This window comes from Salvelinus sp. IW2-2015, unplaced genomic scaffold (genome assembly GCF_002910315.2).
Source record: "Salvelinus sp. IW2-2015 unplaced genomic scaffold, ASM291031v2 Un_scaffold245, whole genome shotgun sequence".
Lineage (NCBI taxonomy): Eukaryota > Metazoa > Chordata > Actinopteri > Salmoniformes > Salmonidae > Salvelinus > Salvelinus sp. IW2-2015.
Genome location: NW_019942528.1, coordinates 1,103,506 through 1,130,196, shown reverse-complemented (window position 1 = coordinate 1,130,196; position 26,691 = coordinate 1,103,506). Strand labels below are relative to the sequence as shown.

Sequence of the window (26,691 nt, the reverse complement as noted above, 5' to 3'; positions counted from 1 at the left end):
GAATGGCGACTGCGAGCCAGGCCTAATCGCCCAACATCAGTGCACGACCTCACTAATGCTGCTAGTGGAAAGCCTTCACTGAAGTGTGGAGGCTGTTATAGCAGTAAAGGGGGTTCCAACTCCATATCAATGCCCATGATTTTAGAATGAGATGTTCGACGAGCAGGTATTCACAAACTTTTGTCCATGTAGTGTATTTCCAAGTGTTTTAGTTGACAGTAGGCTACTTTTCTGTAACAATATTACTGAAATCTGATAATGATACCAACAACAAAGGTAAGTCGTTTGGGTCGATATTAGACAATGCATGGCATGGGGTTAGGGCGCTGGCCTTACCTTCATTTGTTTGTAAAGGAGGAACACAGGACTATGCAGGAGAAGATAATGGTATGTCCAGCAGGTGGCGGGTTTTGTACACTATAGCACCACCGCAAGGTGTTGCTTATCCACACTTTTAAGAGGGATCAATTGCCCTGCAAATGCGAGAAGAAAAAACAGCTTGACCACAGGAGCACGAACACCTTGTCAATATAACAACGATAACGGTGAAGACCTACAGTGAGCTGCATGTGTGCTGGAACTTGGACAATGAGTGTTTTATATTAATCAAATGTATTAGGTAAATGTATTCATTCGATTTTTTTTAATAGCTCACTTAGTGATTATTCAACAAAGTCATACATCTCAGCGGGCCTAATGTTTCCAGTTTCGTAAATGTTCCTTCCCTGCCTTGCTTAATTTGAGTTTAACTTCGGGTATTTAATTTATTACATAAAAAGCCTAGAATACCTCATCTCATCTGCTCTTTCTTCTGTATAAAGAAGATATTTTCTCCTGCAATTGAAATTGAACACAGGTTGAGATCCGTCTTAATTGAATAATGGTTTGGGGGGGGGGTAAATACACTAATGCTATTTATTTCCCTCCCGATCTCAAGTTAAAGTGACAGTTGCATATTTACTTTAATTAGGAGAAAGAGGGAGTTGATTTGTTAGTCCCTTCCACCTTGTACAGAAGCTTATTTTAAACAGGAAGGCACGGAGTCCTAATGGGATTATTTTTAAAAGAGCAATTTGCTTTCATTCCAAATAATAATCGAAATTATTTGTTTTGGGGATTTTTGCCCTTCAAATTACAGATTGTATGCTTTAGGTGCATGAGGTTAAATCCACATGTTGCATCCACTAATAATACCAACCCTATGGAAATAAGTATAAACATTGTTATTTAAACTAGGATGATGATAATAATAATAACAATAATAGTAATATTAATATAATGTGGATAATATCTTAATAATTATATTAATGGCATGCCTATTTGTAAAGTCTATAGGCCTGGACGCTGGTTAAAAAATAATACATTTTCAGTTATGAGCTAGACAAAATGGCAAATTGATACTTTGATTAGTTTGTAAATAGGAAAATGCTGTATGCATTAAGCTCATTAAGGCCACATACACCAACGTTGTGAAAGAGATCACGTTTGACACTGTGCTGCAACTGTGTTCGCCCCCCCCGCCACCACCACTTTGTGGCATAAAGTGAGCCTACTTCCAAAAAAAAAGGGGGAATTGAGTTTACAGTAAAGAGCTATCTCAAATTCGAATGGGGGCTGACTATATGACGCGCATGTGCGAGTAAAGGGTTTGGTTGCAATAAAGAGGCGGTTTGAGTGCAGACCGCAGGGCAGTAACAGAAGGCGTCTTCCCCAGAGTCACTACAGAAGTCCTGCACACAACTATTTGGGACAGCTGTGAACTACACGCGCATACATTCTGAGCTCGGTGTGAACATGCGGGGCAAGTTGTCTTGCGAAGTCAAAAACTTTCTCTGAACTACTTGAAACTTTTTTCCCAAGGCGTTTTGCATCGGGCCATCCGCAAGTTTTCAACTCCAGGACCCCTCCGGATCCAAGGACCGACCGATCTGAGCTGGTAACTATTCCCTTTGTATTACATTTTGTCTGTAATTTTTCCCTGAGCCATCTGTCAGAATATGACGTTTAAAAGTTGTTTATGTTCGGGCTTCTTCGGGGGGAATGACAACGCGAGGCACAATGAACAACGCTGTCAACTTTAGCGCAACTGGTCCGAGCTGAGTTCTAGTAACATAACTGTTCCATGAAAAGAAAATATAGGTGTTATTACAATATCCCTTAATATTCCGTTTTTGACATGTTTTAACGCAGGAACTAGAAGTAAACATCGTCGACAGTGTCTCGAGCTTGCATGGAGTCAGGTCTGAGTGCCTTCTGAGTTAGATGCGCCAGGCAAGTGTGAAACAGGTGGGATCTTTCACGTGTTATACGGGATCCTTAGGTAAGGGTTATGGTTAAGGATAAGGTGAGGGTGTGAACGTCCCAAGGACTCTGGATAGCACTGACCGATCTTTCAGAAGTGAACGCATTCCAGCACGATGTGAAGTTGATGGAGTAAAATCAACAAGGATGTATGTGAAAATAAAGAGATCATTCCATGCAAAACATACATTTCGTTGAACTACATTATACATTACATGGTTTGAGTTAACATAAGGACGATGATGGCCATTTATTTTGAGGTTTTTCCCCAATTAATTTATCCAAACCAGTATGAAAGTCGTAGTGAATGCATTTTTCTGTTGTCTATAATGTATAATATGTTTTCCATTCATTGGTGGCATAAGGTAAGCCTACTTCCAAATATTAGTAATATATTGATTTATTCAAATATTACTGGAATGGTTAGGATGATAATGACCATTAGGCTATCGTTGTTATTTGTTTTAAGCGTCTCTTATAGTAAATTACTTCAACGAATTTCAATAGGCCATCAAAAAACAAAAGCTAGTGTCCGCGTACATTTCATAATTTATTTTGTTATCTTTCAACTTTAAGCTGTCTTAGTCGCAGGGGAATTTCATGCTATTAATAATCACATATTTAGAGTTAAACCAATGTTATGGAATGTAACGAAAGTCGTCATTTTATTGTAGGCTAATTTACATGGATTTACTTGAACACACGATTTATCAGTGTTTTCTGCTGTAGGAATTTATACATCTCATTAAAACACCGTATTTTGTCTCGAAATTACAATAATCTGAATTAAAAGAGTGACCACATGTTTGTGCTAATTGCTATGTACAAATTCACGGGTTTATGGTATCAAATATGATTTGGAACAATTGTCTTAAATTGGGATCATTCTTAGGCCTATACATTTTTTTCATTGTTATTTTCAGAGAACTGCTTCTCACGTTGCTTAGGTGTACACATCAGTTGCTTTATTTTATTGCGCTCAAGTGCCCATATCCTCTCATGTTCTGCATCAACACACGGCTAAAAACATGCGCATTCGCGGTAATTGCTGCACAGTTGACCAAAGGATCTGCATTTAACATAAGAACTTGGAAGTTGCTCTCCAAAACCCACGTCAATTCAACATCTATCCCCCGTTGGTTGAACGTCATTTCATTGAAATTATGTGGAAACAACGTTGATTCAACCAGTGTGTGCCCAGTGAGTACACACAAGGTCATCATTCGGCATCTATAAGAATTGAACAATATATGTTTCTTAGAAATATGCTTTCTAGTCTACTTTAATCCACTTTTAAACAAGAGCTAATGAGACGAAGTCAACCAAGTTTGCATGCAGTTTAGTTTACCAAAAAGATATGTAGGCATATGACAGAAAGCCTATCCTAGCCACGGTAGTGAGGTTAGGGCTATCAGACAAATTGACAATATGGATTTAGTTTGACTGAGTCGTAGCCTGTAGCTTCCCGAGTGTATTTGCTCCCGGGTGGCGCAGCAGTCTTAGGCACTGCATCTCAGTGCTAGAGGCGTCACTACAGACCCTGGTTCGATCCTGGCTGCATCACATCCGGCCGTGATTGGGAGTCCCATAGGCACAATTGGCCCAGCGTCGTCCGGGTTAGGGTATGACCGGGGTAGGACATAATTGTAAATAAGAATTAGTTCTTTACTGACTTGCCTAGGTAAATAAAAAATATATAATAATGAATAACAAAAAATATTCCCACATTCTTTCATCCTAAACTAGTGCATTACAATGTAATGCTTACTGTAGCCTATATTCGTCTCTTTGTTTATGTACAACCTGAAAGATGCAAGCTCCCTCTAAATCCTGAAATTACATGTAGGCCTAATGTTATAGGTAAGGCCCATGTCTGTAGGCTACAAGAGCGCGCATATATGGAAACAACATAAAGTGATCGCATTAACTTTTTCATCACCTCAGTTTACATACTCTTGTGGCAAGGAAAAGCTGCGCTGATTTTCATCCATTTTGGCGTGTGGGGACCGAAATGGGAATGCTGGTGTGATTTTTCTTGCCAACACCAATGCAAAATCCTCCTAATTAGCCAACAACGTCTTGGCAAAATGTAATTTAGGTTTACCTCGGGTCACCTTTAATCCGTAGGATTTGGGATCTTGTGTTGACCTGTCCTAGTAGTCTAACCTCTATCTATTTAGAATTAGAGTGGAGAGAGCACATTTCTGAAACATACTAACAATAATATACTGGCGTGATATGTGTGTGGGACAATTCGGTCATGCTTTGCGTTATCTTGTATCTCAAATCTCACAACACGTCCGCTTTCGGCCGAGGTGCGGAATTTAACAGTTGGCCAATCACGACCAACGGGGAATGGGACGTAGCAGTGTTTAGCTTGATTGTTGAGTCGTTGAGATGGTATGTAGACATCAAAGGGTTATTAAGGGTACGAGACGGCTCGGGAGCAACCGCTGATCTCCCCTAATGACCTCTAAGTAAAAGTCAATTACTTCTGCGTCATGATCAGAAAGGAGAAAACCCCGGGGGACGTTTGAGGTTCGGTAATTCTAATTAGGACTATTTCACTTTTATTTACTGCCCATGCAACCATGGCTCTCACTCACTCCCCACTTTTATTCATCAACATTTTACACTATGTTCACCAGTATGATCAAGGGGTCCTTTTCTCTAATAGGCGTATTTATATCAATGTAGCCTATTATTATCTATATCTTGATTAGGCCATATCTTGTGGTTTCCTTATGTTTTGATGACACAGTATGTATGACTAAAGTAGATAACCCATGACCACTTTTAACAATAAGATGAATAATATAAACCAGTAGTAGAATTATGAAGGAGTCATATTTGCAGAGCAGTAAAAAAAATGGGGATTACACACACTTCCCTATGAATAACAAAAATCAAACAAAGCAAAGGGCTTGGCTTAGGGGTAATGCTTTTTTTGTGGATAGCTAAATCACCACACAATGGTGCGGGCATGCCAGCTCTGTTTAGACTAAGACAGAAAAGACACAGGATAACTGTTTCATATCCTGACCATCAAATAGGTACAGAAACAGAGGCATTATTGTTCCTTGTTATTTCCTCTTATCAAAACCTGTTTAAACAGATTCACAGACAGGGCTATACATTAAAAACATTAATTGGTAGCACTGGTGCTCCCAATTTAAAACATTTAAGAGCACCACATAAAATGTAGGAGCACCAGAAACTAAGATTTTTACAGCCTTTATTGGGCCTATATGAATTTGAGATACTTTTGAAGTACACGGTGTCCACTAGAAACTAATATATAACCCTGTAAAGACGTGTGTTAATTTTAAAAGCTAAAATAGTTTTTTTCATCAGAAGTCTTCACCACATAATTCTACATGTAGCTAAGGTGTTTTGTGGTTGTAGAATCAGTATTTATGAATCTAAATGTGCACGCAAATTAACTAGCGTGTGTCTGCTTGCTGGCTGAACTAGTCTCAAATTAATCCATATGAAATGAAAGCCAGGCTAACAACGTCCGTTCACACACTCAATGCTCCCTGTAGCTAGTGTCGTGAAATTCTAGCTAATAACAGCACAAGTGAGTTTTCATGATAAGACTGTTTCTGTTCTGCCGTGATTAGTTCATAGGTTTCTGCGGCACAGCTGACTGCTTTAGCTGTGACGTTATCGTGTTTGCCAAATGTTAAAGTAGGCACAGTGCCAGCTGTCAGAGTCAAACGTGTGCTGATTTCTGAGAACAGTCCCATAACTTTGGTGCCGTACAACTTCATCAACAAGCTGACAAACTAGCTACCGTAATGGCCATTCAAAACACTAGGCTGCTAGCTGGGGCTAATTTGCTCAGCTGATCAAGCATGGTTTGCCGTAGTAGCCAGTGCGTCATTGCTACTGTTAGGCGGATGATCTAAATCTTGATTTAGTTCCATGTTTGGTTAGACAAATGGCGCCTGGCAGCTGCGTGTCGTGTACGATTGACGCCATCTGACGTGAGACTGCATTGATCTCCTGAAGAAGCTGTCCCGTTACCATTCTTTCGTTACCCCCAAATGTTTGGATACACTGGTAAAGTTACCAGGTTGTTAGCTAGCTAGCTAATAAGGTAATGTTAACCGCCCGCGACATGATTTATTCATGTAAAATATGGCCTGCCAATGGAGATGCATCCAACTGCAGCTGGAAGAAAAAAACGTAGTGCTGGTAATATACTGTAGTCACAACTTTTGAATGGTTTGGGCTCGGGACAAGCGGTTTCATCTGTAGAAATAGTGCAACATCCACGGTCACGAATCTGCGCTCACTTTTATGTATCCAGGGCACTCGTAAACAGCAGTACAGCTAAGCCTCATCATTACAACATTTAGAATCTTGTCGCACTGGTGCAAAATATTTCGGAGCATATGGTCACACTTTTTAGAGCCCTGCTCACGGAGGCATTTCACCTCAGTGAATGGTGTCATTCGATTTACCCTCGTCTTAACAGCCCCCGGCATGTTTTCTGGGAATGGGAAACACCCACACCAAACACACACCACTGTCAGCACTGGGAGTGCAGTGCACACCTTCTCTTCTCTGACCTGTACGCATGGACCACACACACATGCATGTGTGTACACACGCAAACCCACACACGCAGGCTGTCCTCACTCATCGTGTGCCTTGAGGACAATACGTGATTCATGGTGTGTGTGTGTCGGACCATGTGTTGAGCTGGTAGCTCCTGTTGCACGGAGGTCTGGTTCAGACAGCTCTTATCACTGTCTTCCCCTTTGTCTCAGTGGTAAAGGGATACATTCACACGCATCACCTTAATCCACTGATATGAGGCCTCTTGAAAAGCAACTAGATAATCAAGCCGGGCCGCTTGTGTATTGGCTTGGCATTGTGATTGTGTGTGGGGGAAAGACGCCAGGATGACTCAAAAAGAGGGGGTAGCAGGAAATACTTAGTTAGAAATGTTATTTGATCCTCATTAAATAACACAATTATGCTTCCTGGTTTTATTATGAACAATTATGATCATTATTGTCCTTATTTGTATTATTAGAATAGTAGAAGATACTGTTGTTGTCACTGTATCATTGGTTTGTAAAACAATAACACATTATGACTTATACTGTATGTGTACAGTTCTGTTGTGTTGTCAATATGACCTGACTTTTTTGTGGTGTTGCTTTTCCAGAGAGAATCCCGTGATCTGGTGATCAGTAGCGACACCAACCATGGGCAGCAAGACTCTTCCAGCCCCGGTTCCCCTCCACCCCTCCCTGCAGCTCGCCAACTACTCCTTTCTCCAGACCTCCAATGGCTTCCAGCTACCCACGGACCAGGTCCCTGGCATCTATAGCTTCAGCGCCCTGCATGCCGTCCACCTCCATCAGTGGACCCTGGGCTACCCTCCCTTCGCTCTTCCCCGCTGCACTTTCTCCAAGCTCCCAGCCCTGATGGACGGCCGCTTCCCCGGCATACCTTCCATCCCCATCTTTCCCCACCTGGTCCAGTCCAAGGACCAGGCCGCTGCGGCCAATGCCGCAGCTACCGCCAATGCCGCAGCTACCGCCATGGGTCTCTTCCAGGGCTCCAAGAGCAAGCCTCAGCCACGCTTCGACTTCGCCAACTTGGCTGCCGCCGCCACCCAGGAAGACCCACTGAAGGCGGAGGACTTGAGCATAATGGGGGCAGTCGTCACCACTTCCCCTCGCCATGGCGGGCTAGGCTGTCTCATGGACATAGCCAAGCTGTCATCACCCGAGCGCAAGCCCAGCCGCGGCCGCCTGCCCTCCAAGACCAAGAAGGAATTTGTGTGCAAGTTCTGCGGCCGCCACTTCACTAAGTCCTATAACCTGCTTATCCATGAGCGGACGCACACGGACGAGAGGCCATACACCTGCGACATCTGCCACAAGGCCTTCCGGAGGCAGGACCACCTCCGAGACCATAGGTGAGACCTGCACTTTTCTATTACAATGAAGCTCAATTTAACGAAGGAGGAGTATGGAGATAGATGGCTGCCAAAATGTTGTAAATTAATGAATAATATTTTATTGTAAATTATTGTATTATTGGAAACTTTATTAATTGGCCACAATTAATAAGAACAGCATAGAATATGAATACAAAATGAGTAATTGCTTCCTAAATTGTCGTATACGCTACTGATTAATCATGTTGAGTTTCTGACAGTGTAATGCATCAGGGTTGAGTCCAATTCCATTTGAATTCATTCTAATTCAAGACATGGAATAGCCCTGAATGGAATTTGCCCCAACCATATCATGCATTGGACCGTTAATCCATTTAGAGCGACAGGCCACTAACATGATCAGTATGTGAAAAAATTCAGTAACAATCCAGTATGTGAATTAAATTGGGTAAAAATCTGGTTAAGTAGTGTGAAAAGCTGCAACAAAGGCATGAAGCGATATCATGTGCATATTAAAGAGTTTAGCGGGGGCAATCTATAGTTAATACGTCGGAATGCTTTTGAATTGACATTGGCACTGTTGATATTGATTTGAGTTATAGCTGAAAGTGATATAAACAACATCAATATGTTGCATACGTGTTGAGTTTGAGAGGCATACATTGTAATTCATACCTTTTAGAACAATATATCACCATAACGTTCACCTCCTTTTTCTCTTATTTCTTTGTTGTCTTTTATTAATTTGTGGCTTTAGATTGACAGTTGTCTTTGTGTTTGTTATGTTTTGTTACTCAAACCTGACACTCTTTTTGTTCTGTTCTACCCTGCAGGTACATCCATTCCAAGGAGAAACCGTTCAAGTGCCAGGAGTGTGGAAAGGGATTTTGTCAGTCCAGAACTCTAGCTGTCCACAAAACGCTGCACATGCAGGTGAAGGAACTAAAGCCATCCAAGATTAAGTGATATCAATAATTAAAAAAGAGGAATAGGGGACACTGGAAAGAATAAAAGCAAAGACATTTTTTAAAGCAAATTTAGGCATTTAGCAGACGCTCATATCCAGAGTGATTTACAGGAGAAATTAGGTTTAAGTGCCTTGCTCAAGGGCACATGAACAGATGTTTAACATAGAACATCTCTGAACTTGAACTGAAGTTTTCTGACTGAAAAAGTGAAATGTTCACCAACATTTCACACCAGCCTCTTGAGCTCATCGTGGGGAACGATTCTTCACAGAGATTTGAAAATCCTGGATCTCTATGATGTATCCAGACAATTTCCAGGAGCACCTTGGACTATAACTAAGTTGTTTTTTCCACGTTTAGTTAAGAGAGAATTGGGCTAAAGGACTTAGAGGCTGTGTATTGGTTGGGCATGATGAAACCCATTGGGGCGAATGGATCATACATCATGGATGTATGGAATGTGATCCAGATCTTTCGGACAAACTTGACCTCTCAGACATTCCGAGAGACTCTCACTTTTGATCCCCACATTTTTTAAGGGACATTTACGTGTCTAACAGTCTTTGTAAAATTTGCTCATTTGGTTACAGCCATGTCAGCATAACTGCCTTATTTCTATTTCGAAGCTCACATTCCAATGTTATTTTTGTACAGATATCTTTTTGTATAATTGTATTTTTGCACTTTAACCTGATTATTGATTATTTACATATATCACTGGATTCCTTAAACTTATTTTCTAAAAATAGATAGTCATTTTCTAAACAAAATAAATATTGTATAATTGATTCTGGTTTGTTGTGAGAGAAATACTATCAAATACTTTGCCTTTTTAATTTCCATAACATCTTTTGAGGTTTTTCAATGGAAATCAGTTGCAAACATATTTTCTTTACTAATTTCCTGTAGTTGACCGATTCATTTTATTGAAACAACTAATAGGCACATTACATAGAGTATAGAGACATTTTCAGCAAATACCGTGAACCTGCTATAGATTGATTACATAATGGCATGTATCTGTGTGAGTGTGTGTGCGTGCGTGTTGTGAGGTGTAGCAGTGGTCCTAATCTGAATCGCAGCGTTTTAGGAGTTGGTTTAACACTTGGCAACGTGACTTTGGTGGCAGGTAGCTAACCTCACTGTCAACATTAGGTGTTAACAGGATCATCAGACATGTATATTGTGAACATGAAAGGACAGGTACAAACATTATCCGTTACCTTGCACCCTGTCACTCTCTTCCCTTTTGAAGCTCTCACAAGTTGTCACTTCACACTATGCATGTGAAAGACATAATGAACGACGTTAAGTGATCAGTCACACGATACTAATGACACCTCAATAGATTGTCTTATTCTTCCAAATTCTCCCCATTGTAGAGATCAAATGCATGACACCCAATGACTATACTATACCACACCCCAGTCAATAACAAACGTTCCCCCAAATGTAATGGAACGTTTCAAGAAACATTCGGACAGTATCAAATGAGTATCTTGACATAGTTTTACAAAGAATGTTGTCAGATCATTTCAAAACCGGACCATCGATGTTAGAGGAGAAAGACAACCTGTAACCTACCATAACTGTTTCTGTGGAACAAAATGTGTCACCTGAAACAATTTTCATATATCAGGTTAGACTGCTAAGCATTTTTGTCAGTTGAAAGGCATGTACAGACGTAAGGGGCTCCCGAGTGGTGCAGGGGTCTAAGGTACTACATCTCAGTGCTAGAGGCGTCACTACAGACCTTGGTTCGGTCCCACAACCGGACGTGATCAGGACTCCCATAGGGCGGCGCATAATTGGCCCAGCGTCGTCCGGGTTAGGGGAGGGTTTGGCTGGGGTATGCTGTCATTGTAAATAAGAATTTGTTCTTAACTGACTTGCCTAGTTAAATAAGTAAAATAATGTTGCAACCGGGAGACCCATGGGGCGGCGCACAATTGGCCCAGTGTCGTCTGTGTTAGGGGAGGGATTGGCCGGCAGGGATGTTCTTGTCCCATCGCCCACTAGCGACTCATGTGGTGGGCGGGTGCAATGCACGCTGACACGGTCGCCAGGTGTATGGTGTTTGCCCCGACACATTGGTGCGGCTGGCTTCCTGGTTGAGCGGGCATTGTGTCAAGAAGCAGTGAGGCCTGGCTGGGTTGTGTTTCGGAGAACGCACGGCTCTCGACCTTCGCCTCTCCCGAGTCCGTACGGGAGTTGCATCGATGGGACAAGACTGTAACTACCAATTTGGATACCACGAAATTGGGGAGAAAAAGGGGTAAATAAAATACCAAAAAATATAAATAATAAAATATTTAGGGACTGTGTAACCTATGATAGCTGTATGGTCTGGCGGAATATGAAATCAGATCCGATTGCACTGCAAAGCATACCTAAATTGCCCCTGTTTCTGAAACAAGATAATTAAACCCTAGCTTGTAAAATCCAGAGAAACCTACAGTATGTTATGGTAGTACCTCTTGGGGATATGAAGCAAAAGCATATCTCATGCAGATTCGTGCTGACCTTTCTTACTTTTCTCAATATCTCCTTGGAGCCCTTTACCACACTGATGTTTCATTTGAGTTTCTAACCTGCAGCTGTTCCCCCCCCCCCATAGTATCCCAAATGGCACCCTGTTCCCTATTTAGTGCACTACTTTTGACCAGGGCCCATAGGGAATAGGGTGCCATTTGGCCCCCTGACTGACCTTCCAAACTGTTATCACATGATCAACAAACTGGGACTGTTTGGAACGTGCCTGCAGTGAACCCTCTTAATCTACATGTTGGAGTTATCCAAGAACCCCTTGGTGCTGGGTCCAATAGTACTGATTGGGGAAAATGATGATCTAAGTACAGGTCTTAGATCAGCTTATCATGTTCCAATCCAAACCTAAGCCATTATGAAGTTTGAAAATGTAAAGACTAAACCGGCCCCATTTATAACCTAATACCATCAACCATACAGCCACAACTAGAACAAGTTAAGGGTGACAATATTTATAGCACTTATAATATAACATCCATAAATGAGTCACTGACTCATACATAAACATGACGTCAAGGGACAGAGCATTATAAAAGCTTCATGTTACGTCCAACATATATTATAGTGCAATTATGTAAAAACCGCTATGAAAATGAATCGCAAGATGTTCACACGGACAATTGAGTACGTAGTACAACAATTAGCTCAATCTTTCCTATAGTGAGAGCTTAGGCCTATAATGTTCAATTAGCATTTTAGTCAACATTTTGTTATTAACATAGCCTTGTTCTATTCGATGTTCTCTACACGAAATACCCCAATTCATGTTGTGAAGTTCAGAGGAATACAAGATCAAAGTTGCTGACAATGTTCAAACCATTGAGGGTTCGGAACATGAAAGCCAATTGTCTTAGAATCATCTTTTTGCAGATAGAACCTTCTAGTCCCAAGCTCTCGTTAAACTTGGTTCCATTTGACAAGCACACTACATGTCAAGTGTGCTGTAATGCGTTGAACATGCTCTGGTGAGCTGTTATAGATGAGTTGGATGTGTCATGAATGATTATTTGTATATTAAAGAGTGTACATTTTTGTCATGGATATATACATTAAGAACATTTCTGGGAAATCCTCACCTTGGAATGCACATTATAGTTCCCACCTTGAAATCATACAAGTTAATTTTGTGTGCATACATATTTAACCATTATGATTCTTAAGGCGGTAGGGACAAAACATTCCAATCCAGAACCGATTTTGGTTAACTTTGTGGCAATTCAGTGTTCTTTATTACACGCCGTACTATTTGATATTAATGCTTTTTGCTTTGGGTACGCTACACTGTGTTCTAATAATCGCCTTATGTTTGATTTCAAAACCGTGGCATTGAAGCATTTGACATCAATCAATTCAGTGGTTCAGTCCCTTTGCGCACCGAAATGACATGACATTGCATATTTTAACACACCTTAACGAGCACATGAGCACAGTGGGGATGTAAAGGTATGTCAGATAATTCAATGTTAATGAATAGTATGAAACTAATGGAATGATTCAAATAATCTGTGGTTTTAAAGACTATTAGAATGTCTTTGACAAGTGTTCTTTGACTCTATTACATTGGTCCTGGTGACGGCTGAATAAGTCCAGCCAGTAATTGACTGGCCATAGGGTAGTTCGCCAGATGGGCTGGTCCATCTTTAGCCCGGTGGGCCTGTCTAAATAGTTTGTTGTTGTTGCATAAAATGGCTAATAGTGGGGGCCTCGAGGAAAAAAATGGGCCAGTGTGTTAGAAATGCCCTGGCAATATCTGGTCCCAGTCTGTCCCTGGATCCAGACCCATATGGAATAATCTGAGCCCCAGTATTACACCCAAACCATTGCATTGTGTAGCAAGCAACATGGAAAAGCCTGGAATGTTCAAAAGTAATTATATTCAAACACTGGATAGACAAAAGTGAGTGATGAAGAGGCAATACACACACACACACATGCGTATGTGTCTATACAGTGCATTCGGAAGGTATTCAGACCCCTTGACTTTTTCCAAATTTTTCTTCTCATCAATCTACACACAATAACCCATAATGACAAAGGAAAAACAGGCTTTTAGAAATGTTTGCTAATAAAACATTTTTTAAAAATGAAATATCACATGTACTTAAGTATTCAGACCCTTTACTAAGTACTTTGTTTGGCAGCGATTACAGCCTTGAGTCTTCTTGACACTACAAGCTTGGCACACCTGTATTTGGGGAATTTCTCCCATTCTCATCTGCAGATCCTCTCAAGCTCTGTCAGGTTGGATGGGGAGCGTCACTGCACAACTATTTTCAGGTCGCTCCAGAGATGTTTGATCGGGTTCAAGTCCGGGCTCTGGCAGGGCCACTCAAGGACATTCAGAGACTTGTCCTGAAGCCACTCATGCATTTTCTTGGCTGTGTGCTTTGGGTCGTTGTAATGTTGGAAGGTGAAGCTTCGCCCCAGTCTGAGGAGCAGGTTTTCATCAATGATCTCTCTGTACTTTGCTCCGTTTATCTTTCCCTCGATCCTCACTAGTCTCTTAGTCCCTGCCGCTGAAAATATCCCCACAGCATTATGCTTCCACCACCATGCCTCACCGTAGGGATGGTGCCAGGTTTCCTCCAGACGTGACGCTTGACATTCAGGCCAAAGAGTTCAATCTTGGTTTCATCAGACCTGAGAATCTTGTTTCTCATGGTCTGAGAGTCCTTTAGGTGCCTTTAGGCTCCAAGCGAGCTCTCATGTGCCTTTTTCTGAGGAATGGCTTCCATCTTGCCACTCTACCATAAAGGAGTGTTGCAGAGATGGTTGTCCTTCTGGTAGTTTCTCCCATCTCCGCAGGGGAACTCTGTAGCTCTGTCAGAGTGACCATCGGGTTCTTGGCCATCTCCCTGACCAAGGCCCTTCTCCCCCGATTGCTCAGTTTGGCCGGGCGGCCAGCTTTAGGAAGAGTCTTGGTGGTTCCAAACTTCTTAAATTTAAGAATGACGGAGGCCACTGTGTTCTTGGGGACCTTCAATGCTGCAGAACTGTTTTGGTACCCTTCCCCAGTGCTGTGCCTCGACACAATCCTGTCTCTGAGCTCTATGGACAATTCCTTCGACCTCATGGTTTGGTTTTTGCTCTGGCATGCACTGTCACCTGTGGGACTTTATATAGACAGGTGTGTGCCTTTCCAAATCATGTCCAATCAATTGAATTTACCACAGGTAGACTCAAATCAAGTTGTAGAAACATCTCAAGGATGATCAATGGAACAGGATGCACCTGAACTCAATTTTGAGTGTCATAGGAAAGGGTCTGAATACTTATGTAAATTAGCAAAACATAAAAAAATGTTTTTACTTTGTCATTATGGGGTGTTGTGTGTAGATTGATGAGTAAAACTTGCAGACTTTTCCTGAAGTTCACCAATTCCGTCAATGGGGACACTGCAGCGCTACTGTGCAATTTCCATTTCTCCCAGGCAGAGTGAGAGAGGGAGAGAGATTTCTGAATTTAAATAATTGTTAACAAATAACTTTGAGTGAGCCCTTTTCATCCTTACAAACAAGCTATTTCAAATCTGTCTCTTTTTCTAATATTTTTCAGTACAGCTCAACATCCAAACAACAAACACATGTATTGAGAAGCACTTCAGTTTCTCATATATCTGGCACCAGAGAACAGTTACTGAGGGTAGCCATGGCTGTGGTTGTAACACTGACTCAGTAGGGGACTTTAGTATAGGAAGCTACCTTAAGCCTTTGTGGTCGATATATAGCTTTTATGTATCTACCCAGTGCAGTCTTCATGGTAAAAAGCGGTGCGGTTTCTCGTGAAACTACATCTCAAGAACGTTGTTAGACGTAAAATCACATACATAAACACAATAGCTGATTAATAGTGTCAGAGAGTACAGGATGTATGTGTAGGATCAGGGCTTTAGGTTAAGACTATGACATTATGTAGTGGTAGGCCCTGTTTGTTAGATATCCTCCGTCAGGTTTTTGTGTTGTGGTGGATTGTGCGGTAGGGAAGCAGCTCTGGGGCTGGCTACGGGGAGAAGCAGAGTTCACAGGATGGCGAGCCCTGTTGCTCACCGCCAAGAACTCATCAGTCCGTCAACATCTCACTGTCTGACTTTCCGGTGGGACAAGCACTGTTCTGTGCTGGTCATACACACACACACACACACACACACACACACACACACACACACAACACACAACACACACACACACACACCACAAGCTGGCCCAGCGCCAGCCTTGGGACAGTGTCGTGACACTTCCCTAGTCTGGCCTGCCACTGCAGGTGGCTGAGAGGGCAAGGAGGACACAGGAGTGCCCTTCGTAACAATGCCCCCCTCCCTCCCCGCAGAGAGATGAAATGGTACATTCCAAATGGGGAAGTGAATAAGATATGAAGACAATCTCCCAAACTGTAAAAGCTGGAGGGATCTAACACACTTCCAAAACGGTTGCCAAACTTTTCAGTCAAATATGAACCTTTGTATGACCATACCTGACTCCTATAGCCTTTAAGCAGTGCTTTTAACTCTGTGGCTGACAGAGATGTCATTCACAACTACTGTACAAATGGAATGATTTAGGGCAGACTCCCAGAAGACAGTGCAAGGGGTAAATGTATGTGTGTGTCAGTGTTTTGGAGAGCTGCATGCAGTAGACGGTGGCCTACGCGATGACACGTTTAATGCCCCTGGCCGGGGGGTAAGGTAGAGGGCGGCAGGATGAGCGGACGAGGGACTGACAGACACAGCGGCCCGAAGGGGGACCGGTCCGCCCTCGCTTCCTCCTGCAAGGAAAAGGGAAACTGGTGTGACAGAAAAACTGCTCCCCCAATATAGAAAAGAACAAGGGGAAGGCCAGGAAGGTGAAAGCGGGTCTCGATGAAAATCACTTCCACTTAGTGTGTGGCCTCTTTACCTTTTGACCGTCAAAGAGAGACAAAATAAGCACCGATGATTTTAAAATGCAGATGTCAAATGGAGACAAATTTGCTGTGCATTTTGCAAGTGAGCCCTACAAATGTGCAATTTCATATAACTTAAATCATTTACACCTTTCTGATTGCCAACACGCCATTAAGGTTAATGTCATCTGGCTCTCTCTTGACAACTAATCTGAATTTGATTGGCTGGGAAAAGGGAGCAAGTTAAGTTAAAGTATGTAGTGATTCGCCACGGCCCTTTTGAGACAATGGACACTCAGAAACAGTCATATTTCTATATATGGGCAATATTACAAGTGTTTGAAGTTCATCATTACTGTGTTAAAGGCCATGTGACTGCCGTTTCTATATCAGGTGTCAACTTCCTCTATACAGGGCACACTGCTATGCAAATCAAAAGTACTTACAATAGGGTTACCCTGAAAATCCACCATCTGCAATTTATTGACTTGAGAGAGGAAAGGAAATGGGGCAATTTTGAGCATAAACATGCAGTAAACTTGGTTTGCCCTTGGTAGAATGACAACTAAGACCTTATTGTGCTGTTACAACTAAGGATACATAAGGGTTCAACAAGCAAACCTATAGTTCTACTGTATAAGACACTGGTAAAAAAAATCTTGAGAATGTACATTTGGGAGTTCAAAGTCAGAAATACATCTAATGGCCGATTAAACCAATGGCTGTTGTTCACAAAGGACCATGGGAAAATGTCAGAGTAAGTTCAAAGAGAAAATAAAACTTTATGGAAGGAGAAAGTCCAAATTCTACACATTATCTAAACACTGCCTGGATTTTGACCTTTTAGCCCCTAAAAAAAACGGCAAGTGATTATCTATCCCGATGGAGAAATTTGCTTCTTTTATTTTCCCCAGACAATCAATCCATACCATAAATATGAAACAAAAAGGCAATAAGGAGTATAAGAGATCTGACTGTATGGAATGGAATGGTGCCTCATTTAGTAATATCCAACAACGCCGAAAAACTCATAAAGTTAGCCTTGAGTTAACACTTATTGAATCGGTGTGATCCTCTCCAAGCTTAGTCCATTACCTAAGCTTTGACAGGCCCAGAGTAAAACTGTTTCCATGCCCAAAATGCTGATTTATTTACTAAAATACAAATTTATGACCGTTTAACAACTTTATGATATTATTGAAAGCAACAAGCAGAAAATATAATTTGAAGATCATTTCAATGTGCCTAAGGCCCTAAAAATGCAGGGCGCTGCCAAAGGGGAGGAAAGCAATTACACTTTTGAGTGTAATAATATGTTTTAGTGGTCAAATACTGTGCGAGAGAGAAAATTCCCTGCATGCAATTTGTTTGGGAATTTCACATTTTAAATCACAGGGGTATAGCTGGATTCTTGCCTGAAACCAATGTTGCCTTATACTTAGTAAACTGTACTGAACATGCATAAATCATCTTAAGATCATACAAGATTTGAAGTTAAATCAAATTTTATTCGTCACATGCGCCGAATACAACAGGTATTGTAACCTTACCGTGAACTGTTTACTTACAAGCCCTTAACCAACAATGCAGTTCAAGAAATAGAGTTAAGAAATTGCTAAATAAACGAGGCTATATAAAGGGGGTACCGGTACCGAGTCAATGTGCGGGGGAAATGTGCGGGGGTACAGGTTAGTCGAGGTAATTTGTACATGTAGGTCTGGGTAAAGTGACTACACATAGATAATAAACAGCGAGTAGCAGCAGTGTAAAAACAAATGGGGGGGGGGTGTAAATAGTCCGGGTGGCCACTTGATTAATTGTTCAGCCGTCTTATGGCTTGGGGGTAAAAGCTGTTAAGGAGCCTTTTGGACCTAGACTTGACGCTCCGGTACCACTTGCTGTGCGGTAGCAGAGAGGACAGTCTATGACTTGGGTGACTGGAGTCTCTGACAATTTTATGGCCTTTCCTCTGACACCGCCTAGGATATAGGTCCTGGATGGCAGGAGGCTTGGCCCCAGTGATGTCCTACCCTCTGTAGCGCCTTATGGTCGGATGCCGAGCAGTTGCCATGCCAGGCGATGATGCAACCGGTCAGGATGCTCTCGATGGTGCAGCTGTAGAACTTTTTGAGGATCTGGGGACCCATGCCAAATCTTTTCAGTGTCCTGAGGGGAAAAAGTGTTGTCGTGCCCACTTCACAACTGTCTTGGTGTGTTTAGACCATGATAGTTTATTGGTTGTGTGGACATCAAGGAACTTGAAATTCTCGGTCTGCTCAACTACAGCCCCGTCGATGTTAATGTGGGCCTGTTCGGCCCTCATTTTCCTGTAGTCCATTATCATATCCTTTGTCTTGCTCACATTAAGGGAGAGGTTGTTGTCCGTCTCTCACCTCCTCCCTATAGGCTGTCTAATCATTGTCGGTGATCAGGCTGTTGTGTCGTCAGCAAACATAATGATGGTGTTGGAGTCGTGCTTGGCCATGCAGTCGTGGGTGAACAGGGAGTGCAGGAGGGGACTAAGCACGTACCCCTGAGGTGCCCCAGTGTTGAGGATCAGCGTGGCAGATGTGGGGTGGCCCGTCAGGAAGTCCAGGATCTAGTTGTTAAAGGTGCACTTTGGAAGTTAAGTTGCTAATTGTTTACCTTGACTGTGTGGTTTGCACAATCCTTAGTTTTAGACTAACAAACCTTGAATGGAATATAAGCTTTTTTCATGGGCGATGGAGGAGTGCCCATTTCTGTCAAATCAGGTAATTTCTGGACAATTCTTCTGGCCATTTAGGAGACCATTTTTGACTCAAGAGCACCCCCAAGGCCAAGTCTTCTGTGATGTAACTTTAAGTGAACAAAAATGCATTAATTTAACTTCTGTAAGGTGAAAATCTTCAAGCAAGAGAAGGAGTGATTTGAAAATCTTCAGCACAAGGTCTGGGTTATAGCAGTTTGCCAACATGCTTTTCAGGCTATGTAATGCCCCTGCTATATTCAAAAGACTTGTGTAGAAAGTGCTGTCTGGTGTCCCTGCAAAGCCTTTCCTGGTGTATCTAGTTCATGCTCTGAAACTGAATGTAACAGCTCTCTCCCATATTCACTTTGATTTGATTTGCACTTTTGACCTTTTATTCTATGGTCTACAAAAAGAGCTTATATGGAATGTCAAGATTAGGTGAAAGCCAAAGAGTGACGTTTTATAGACTGCCAATGTAAAAACGTTTCCATTAAGATTGTTTGCTGTACAATAATATTGTTCCCCTATGATACACGACAAATTTTGAGGAATAAATACCCAAATACAAATAAGTATTATATGCTTGACTTTTGAACTTATGAGCCTTACAACAAAGGTGGATTCAACCCACTCACCAAACAATTCACTCATAAATACAATTCAACTGAGAAATATGTCGCTCTCAATCACAGTGGAAGAATTCCCTGAAACTCATAGTTATATTTATTGACTGTTACAGTCGGCCTGTGTGGTATTATGTGTTCTATTTCTCGAATTCACTCGGGGGAGAACAAATGCAATTTTTTACAGTTGTGAAATAAAAAGGCACATCAAGTTCCGTCATTAAATCCATGTTCTTTCCACTGAACCCAGAAAGCCTTTTGTGACTCCTTTGAATATGGATTCAACTGAATTCCCACAACACCATAATACCCTACATCTCGCCAGTTCCCCAACCCCTGGAAAGCCCCTCTGGTGTGTACCCTTTCTAACAAATCATTATAGCCCAGTCCGTGCTGGCTCAACACATTACTGTCGGGCAACCGAAATTGAAGTCAGCAAAACTAGGGCCTATAAACCGAGGCCGTTGAATAAGCCATTGGCTACTTCTAGCACAATCCCAATGAGGCGTGTTAAGTATTTTGTAGCCTTCATCCTCTGGAAAAAAAGTCCACTCGCAAAATACTCCCTTATTGCCATTGATTATGATAAACATGGGTATTGGTACCGTAATACCCTTATTACTTTTGTCCATTTGATTGTCAACTTCACAAAGACATCACATTGGTGGTTTTGGCTGCCATACATTTCTGCAGATAGGTCCTGAGGGCACTTCTCCAGTCCTGTAATATTGAGACAGTATAAGGAGCAGGAAGAATTGACTGGGCCCCACTTGGATTGCATATGTGCATGGAAAAGAAAATGTTGCATTTTGACTTTTTCAATTAAAGTATTTGTCTTTCTCAGGGTTTTGGATGTGGTAGCATATGTTGGTGGTTTGTATTATTCCCTATGTGTATCCCCTAGTCTCGACCCAAATAGGGCCAACTTCTGGTTTTCGAGGACGGTGCCCTCTCCAGCAGACCAGACGCATGTTTTGGTTCAGGGGAAAACACCAGCCGTGCACGGGAAAATCTGTGCACTCCACTTCTAAGTAAAATGTGTTATCCCGGTCTCTTGGTAGCTGCTCTGCTTGAAACTAAAAAGCTGTCTGAATCAAGTGCCTCAATCTTCTGGCCAGTGTTTCTGATGATTTGTCACAGAAGATTGGGTTAACATGGTGGTGACAGTGAACACAGCGGGTACAGAGTATCTCTGTGGCTGGCATTGCATTAACATGACCCTAACAGGGGGCAATGACAATTACCTTAATCAAAAGACTGGCCAATTCCTAACGGCTGGCCAATTCCATTGCTCGTCTTTGTAGTTAAAACCCAGAGCAAATCAAAGCTAATCTGTTCTGAAATCTCTGTTCAGACAGCAGACAAACTAGCCAACTTCTGTGTTGTTTCACATTTTGGAAATGTTTCAAGTTTTTTGGGATGAATTTACTTAGATGAACTCTGGGGAAAGGTAGAGAGAGCAGCTACAGCCATAAGGTATTCTATCTGTACGTCCATGCTGTGAATTTGAAAATGGTGTACTTGAGCTTCTGAAAGGCCAGTCTAAAACCAAAGTAGAATACTTTAAACAGGTGTCAATGTATCCACTGTCACCAAAGCACCAGCAAATGTTGATAGTATTGTTCACAACCATGTCCATAACCACATGCTAAAATCTCTCTATTATTTGTAGAAACAAACAATGTCAAACCCCAAAGCACTTAGCTCCTCCACTACTTGGCCTCCCAGGCCTATCAAGTGTTCGGCACGTTGCTGTGGAAATCTAACTGAGGTTTGGCTTTCTCGAACTGCTTTGTATGTTGGCCCTTTAATGTAAAAAGGAAGTATATATGGTGTTGTAAAAACCCGAGCCAAAATAAATCAGAGGGATTGCACAATAATGAAGGCATTCAAGCATTTTACAAGAATAAGGAGGTGCCAGACTTATTTTCCCTTTTATTTCTAATCAGAACACACTGAAGTATGTGAGCGTCCATCACATTTTAGCTTATGGTTCTTTATCCAAATCATTGACTTTTAAAGCCCAAAGATTTTGGTAGAATTGAACAGATACAGTGCATTTTGTTGAGTCACAGCCTAATTCTAAAATTTATAAAATTATCTGTTTCCATCATCAATCTACACACAATACCGCAAAAGGACAAAACAAAACAGATTTTTTGAAATGTTTGCTAATTTATAAAAAAAAATCGAAATAAAATACTATATGTACATAAGTATTCAGACCCTTTGCTATGAGACTCGAAATTGAGCTCAGGTGCATCCTGTTTCCACTGATCATCCTTGAGATGTTTCTACAACTTGATTGGAGTCCACCTGTGGTAAATTCAATTGATTGGACATGATTTGGAAAGGCACCTTAGACTGGGGCGCAGGTTCACCTTCCAATTGGACAACGACCCAAAGACAACGACACAGCCAAGACAACGTAGGAGTGGCTTCAGGACAAGTCTCTGAATGTCCTTGAGTGGCCCAGCCAGAGCCCAGACTTTAACCCGATCAAACATCTCTGGAGAGACCTGAAAATAGATGTGAAGCGGCGCTCCCCATCCAACCTGACAGAGCTTGAGAGGATCGGCAAAGAAGAATGAGATAAACTCCCCAAATGTTTCTAACCCAATTAGACTCGAGGCTGTAGTCGCTGCCAAAGGTGCTTCAATAAAGTACTGAGTAAAGGGTCTGAATACTTATGTAAATGTTATATTTAAATGTTTATCTTTTAAACATTTGCAAAAATTTCTAAAAACCTATTTTCGCTTTGTCATTATGGGGTATTGTATGTAGATTGATGAGGAAAAAAATGATTTAATACATTTTAGAATAAGGCTGTAACGTAACAAAGTTTAGAAAAAGTCAAGGAGTCTGAATACTTTCCGAATACACTGTACCTCATGCTTGCAATTGACATAGTGATTGACAACGAAAAGCAATGGTTCTTTGCAGATGCTGATGTTGGCTGTTATTGTTATCCAAGAGGCATACTGGATCACAGGAGGTTGGTGGCACCTTAATTGGGGAGGACAGGCTCATGGTAATAAGTGGTATGGTATCAAATATGGTTTCCATATGTTTGATGCCATTTCATTCGCTCCGTTCCAGCCATTATTATGAGCCGTCCTCCCCTCAGCAGCTTCCAATGTTCTGGAGAGTTTTAGGATTTGACACCACATAATTAACATCACACTGGTCATCTTATCTCTTTGGAATAAGGACATTTTCAATCATGATGGTGACATCTTGTTTCTTTGGATCATTCGTATCTTGGAATAATAGTGACTGTGTTGGAGTCCCGGTCAGGGCTAACCCCCAAATTCACTACATTGGTGTCAGAAGTGGGATGGTGCCCGTGAGGCCATCGGAGCATAGCCGCGGGAATTAGGGGTGCTGAGAGTGCTGCAGCACCCCCTGCTGAATCCAAATAAAATACAAAATTAGTGAACTAGGCCTTTATTACTCCTGTATGAGTGGAGAAAAATACTCCCCCCATAGACAAGCAACCCCAACCCCAACCCAAAACATCTTCCTGCGGCCATGCATCGGAGAAGTGTGTACACGTGAGGGACTTGGTATAAAGAAGCATGGGGACATGTTCTACCAAAGGAAGGGACCTTAACACAACACCTAGAGGCCTGATTAAGAGGTTTGGATTGCATAACAGCTAAGGTATTGCTTATGTTGACAGTCACTGGACCCAGGTTCGAGTCACAGTTGGTGTTGTACTATGTCCAATTATTCTTTATACAGTCTATGGCTCTGACATTGGTAATTGTGTAATATATCTTTAAGAGCAGCTGGTGAATGTCTTAAAGGTACACTATGGAATTTTAGTTGTTAATAGTGAGCCTGAATTTTGGGTATGATTTTAACTATATGGTTCATATCTCCGCAATATACATTCATATCTTAACCCATTTAACCACAAAATACTTAGTTTTTTTGTGAGTACCCAACTTTGAAAATTAAAAAAGATTGACCAAACTCCCTAAGCTTTTGTGTGTGGGAATGGAGATGTGTGCACCTTTCTGTCCAATGAGGTTCATTCCTGGGGACCCTTTTTTGGCTCACGAGGCTCAAAGTTAAAATGCATCTTTAGCCACTGACAACATACAGTATGTTTGATAGTATGACAAACAAAAACGTATTTGAATTGATGCACAACTACAGATGCATCAAATTCAGCTCCAATTCAAATGTTAAGGAAATTGAGAATATCGATTTAGTTTATTCTCATTGATTTGTCTTATTCTTCGCTATAGCCCCTTAAACAGGTGCAGGTGCAATTGTGAGGCAAAAACTGCCCACAAAATGGTTATGTTTAAGACTTTCCACTGAGCCCCACAAGCTATTGAAATCCTTTGGGGCTATTTAAAGCATGAAACCAGACCAGCAGCAGGGTTAGGACTTGGCATGGGGGCAAATGCAATGCAGACATGTTTGTTTAATAATGTTAAAAGTACAGGAAGTTGCTTGCTGCCAGGAATATCTGCAGGGATGTGAAAAGAAGATGAAAAAACAACCCCCAATTGCAACTAATCTTCTGATAATTAACTTTCACAACATGCTCCCATCATCTGCGTTTGTTGATGGTTCATTTGCAAGACCGGCAGCAGAGCAAAATTAACCTGGCGTGAATACAGATCCTTGTGGGACAACACTCCCTTTATGTAACATATGATGAACAGAAACAAGCGGAGGAGGTGGCAAACATGACTTCATGTCATGACATCACATGCCGTGATTAAAAGGCCCTCATTTACGACTCTGCGAACTACATGGGAACCTGAAACAATTTGTTCTGTCATCGCAAGGGGTGGCTGAACAGGTTGATGCAATTTCCCTGAGTTAAGCATGCTCCCTCATCATTGTTGTTAGTGTTTGTTGGTCAAAGGGGGTTGTTCAATATGAACACCTGGGATTCTATGTGTGTGTGTACAGTAAATGTAGGACATAGTATAGTTGGGTGCATTAAAAAAGGATCCTTGTGCTGCAAAGTGCAAATAACTACACCGTCATGGGCATATTAAAAAAATGCATTTCTTTGCACACGTTAGTGTTAGACGATTGCAAATAAACTTGTCACTTGGTGTCGACCTGTGAGAGAGTTTGTCACACTAACGATGTACCATTGCTGCAGCACTGTCTCTGTATGGACCCACCAAACAGTCCCCTTGTTTATCCCTTCTGGTCACCATCTCTCCTTCTTGTTTTGTACGTTAACTCATACCCCCCCCCCCCCGCCCCTTTTATAAATAGTAATAGTTTGATCGGAAATACATTTAATAAACTGCTACCCAAAATAGCTAATTGATCAATGATATAATTTATTTGTGTACTCTGTGTACTCTTTGTGTACCATGAGAGAAGCAAGGCCCAGAGAAACCCTGCACCTCGTCAAGGTCCAACACATTTCTTGTAAGCCACTTACCCAAAGTACACTTACTTCAATATACTCTTTTCATCCCTCCATACCCCCACTCCCACAAATAAAGATCTGTCAAGTCCCCCCTGCAACTTTAGAGCAAGCCCCCCACAGGACGGAGACCCCATCACTGCAGGGTGTGTTTGTGTGTTTTGGATGCTACATGGCTCTGTAAACAAGGTCCTTCAGTCAGGGCAATGTTTGTGGCTCCACTGTCCTGCACTCATCCTTCAAGGCTTAAGGACACTTTGTCAACTCATGATAGGATCTTTGACAGCCATATTATTCCATGACTCCCCACTGTTTTAAGGCTCAAATGTAGTTGATTCTTCAGTGCTGTAATGTGGATGATAATTTTGGGGGGGGAAAAAACACTTCACCTGCAGGTATAAGCAGGTATAAGCATGTATAAGCCGTTATAATGTCTTAAAATATGGCTTATGGTTTGGAGACGTGCCTTACGGTTTGGACGGTGGTAGGGGAAAAGTTGTAGGCAACAAGCATACATTAAGGGATCCATCAAGTAGCCTAGCAGACATGATTCCATCTACATCATACAAAGTAAGTATACAGTATATAAATACATGAATATAGCCATGTGGAATTGATTACGCCAGTGGGATGACAAGAAGTATTATGCAGATCTTTCATCAACAAGATTCTGTCAACGTTAACAAACTCATCCGGCCCTTGCACATGTATTCCTTTGCTAAACAGCTTGGATGACAGAATAATAACTTCAGATTTAATGATCAAATGATAATAAACTGTTGCATAATGTTAATTTTAGACTGTCGTTCTTCCTTCCAAGTTGGGATCCTCCTCTCCCACACTCCAACTCTCCACCTTGTTGAAAGCTTGGATCGGCCTGTTCTCTGTCAAAAAAGGGAAACAGCAAGAGGGAAAACAGGAGAAGAGTTGAGTGAAAAGTTGAGTGGCCAAGAGCTCCCATTACTTTATGTATAACACAGCTTCCTTGGCAGGAGAACTGGGCTGCGTGCAAATCTGATTTCAATAACCCAGTTAGTATTATTTTCTGTTATTTATTTCTTTAGCGTTCTATAATTCCCCAGGCTTGATTCACCTCTGTAGCTGGGATTGACCTGCGTAGGTCTGCTTGGCATCGCAAATATCCAACTAACTGGCTGCCCAGCGACGCAAAGCCGGTGTGGCTGTAACAGAAAAAAGTGTGGGAAAACCAGTGGACAGGTCTGCAGGAGACCTGGGTCCTGTTCAGTAGAAGGAAAATGTTTTGAAACACACATTTTCGTTTTCCACTGTGAAACTGTAACGGGAAGATG

General features: G+C 41.7%; 1 protein-coding gene across 1 annotated transcript; it reads left to right on the top strand.

Moving 5' to 3' along the window:
• The first annotated feature begins 1,688 nt into the window (after positions 1 to 1,688).
• Positions 1,689 to 9,564, top strand: osr1 (odd-skipped related transcription factor 1). Its single transcript, XM_024135301.2, has 3 exons — positions 1,689 to 1,936; positions 7,484 to 8,242; positions 9,058 to 9,564. The coding sequence occupies exons 2-3, from the start codon at positions 7,524 to 7,526 to the stop codon at positions 9,188 to 9,190; spliced, it is 852 nt and encodes a 283-aa protein (XP_023991069.1). The 5' UTR covers positions 1,689 to 1,936; positions 7,484 to 7,523; the 3' UTR covers positions 9,191 to 9,564.
• Positions 9,565 to 26,691: the final 17,127 nt, after the last annotated feature.

What these genes read in the sequence shown, in the direction of transcription:
- osr1 (XM_024135301.2), top strand. Translation starts at nt 7,524, where the DNA reads ATGGGCAGCAAGACTCTTCCAGCCCCGGTTCCCCTCCACCCCTCCCTG. An exon ending in GACCACCTCCGAGACCATAG is followed by an intron (nt 8,243 to 9,057) that starts GTGAGACCTGCA and finishes TCTACCCTGCAG; the next exon opens with GTACATCCATTCCAAGGAGA.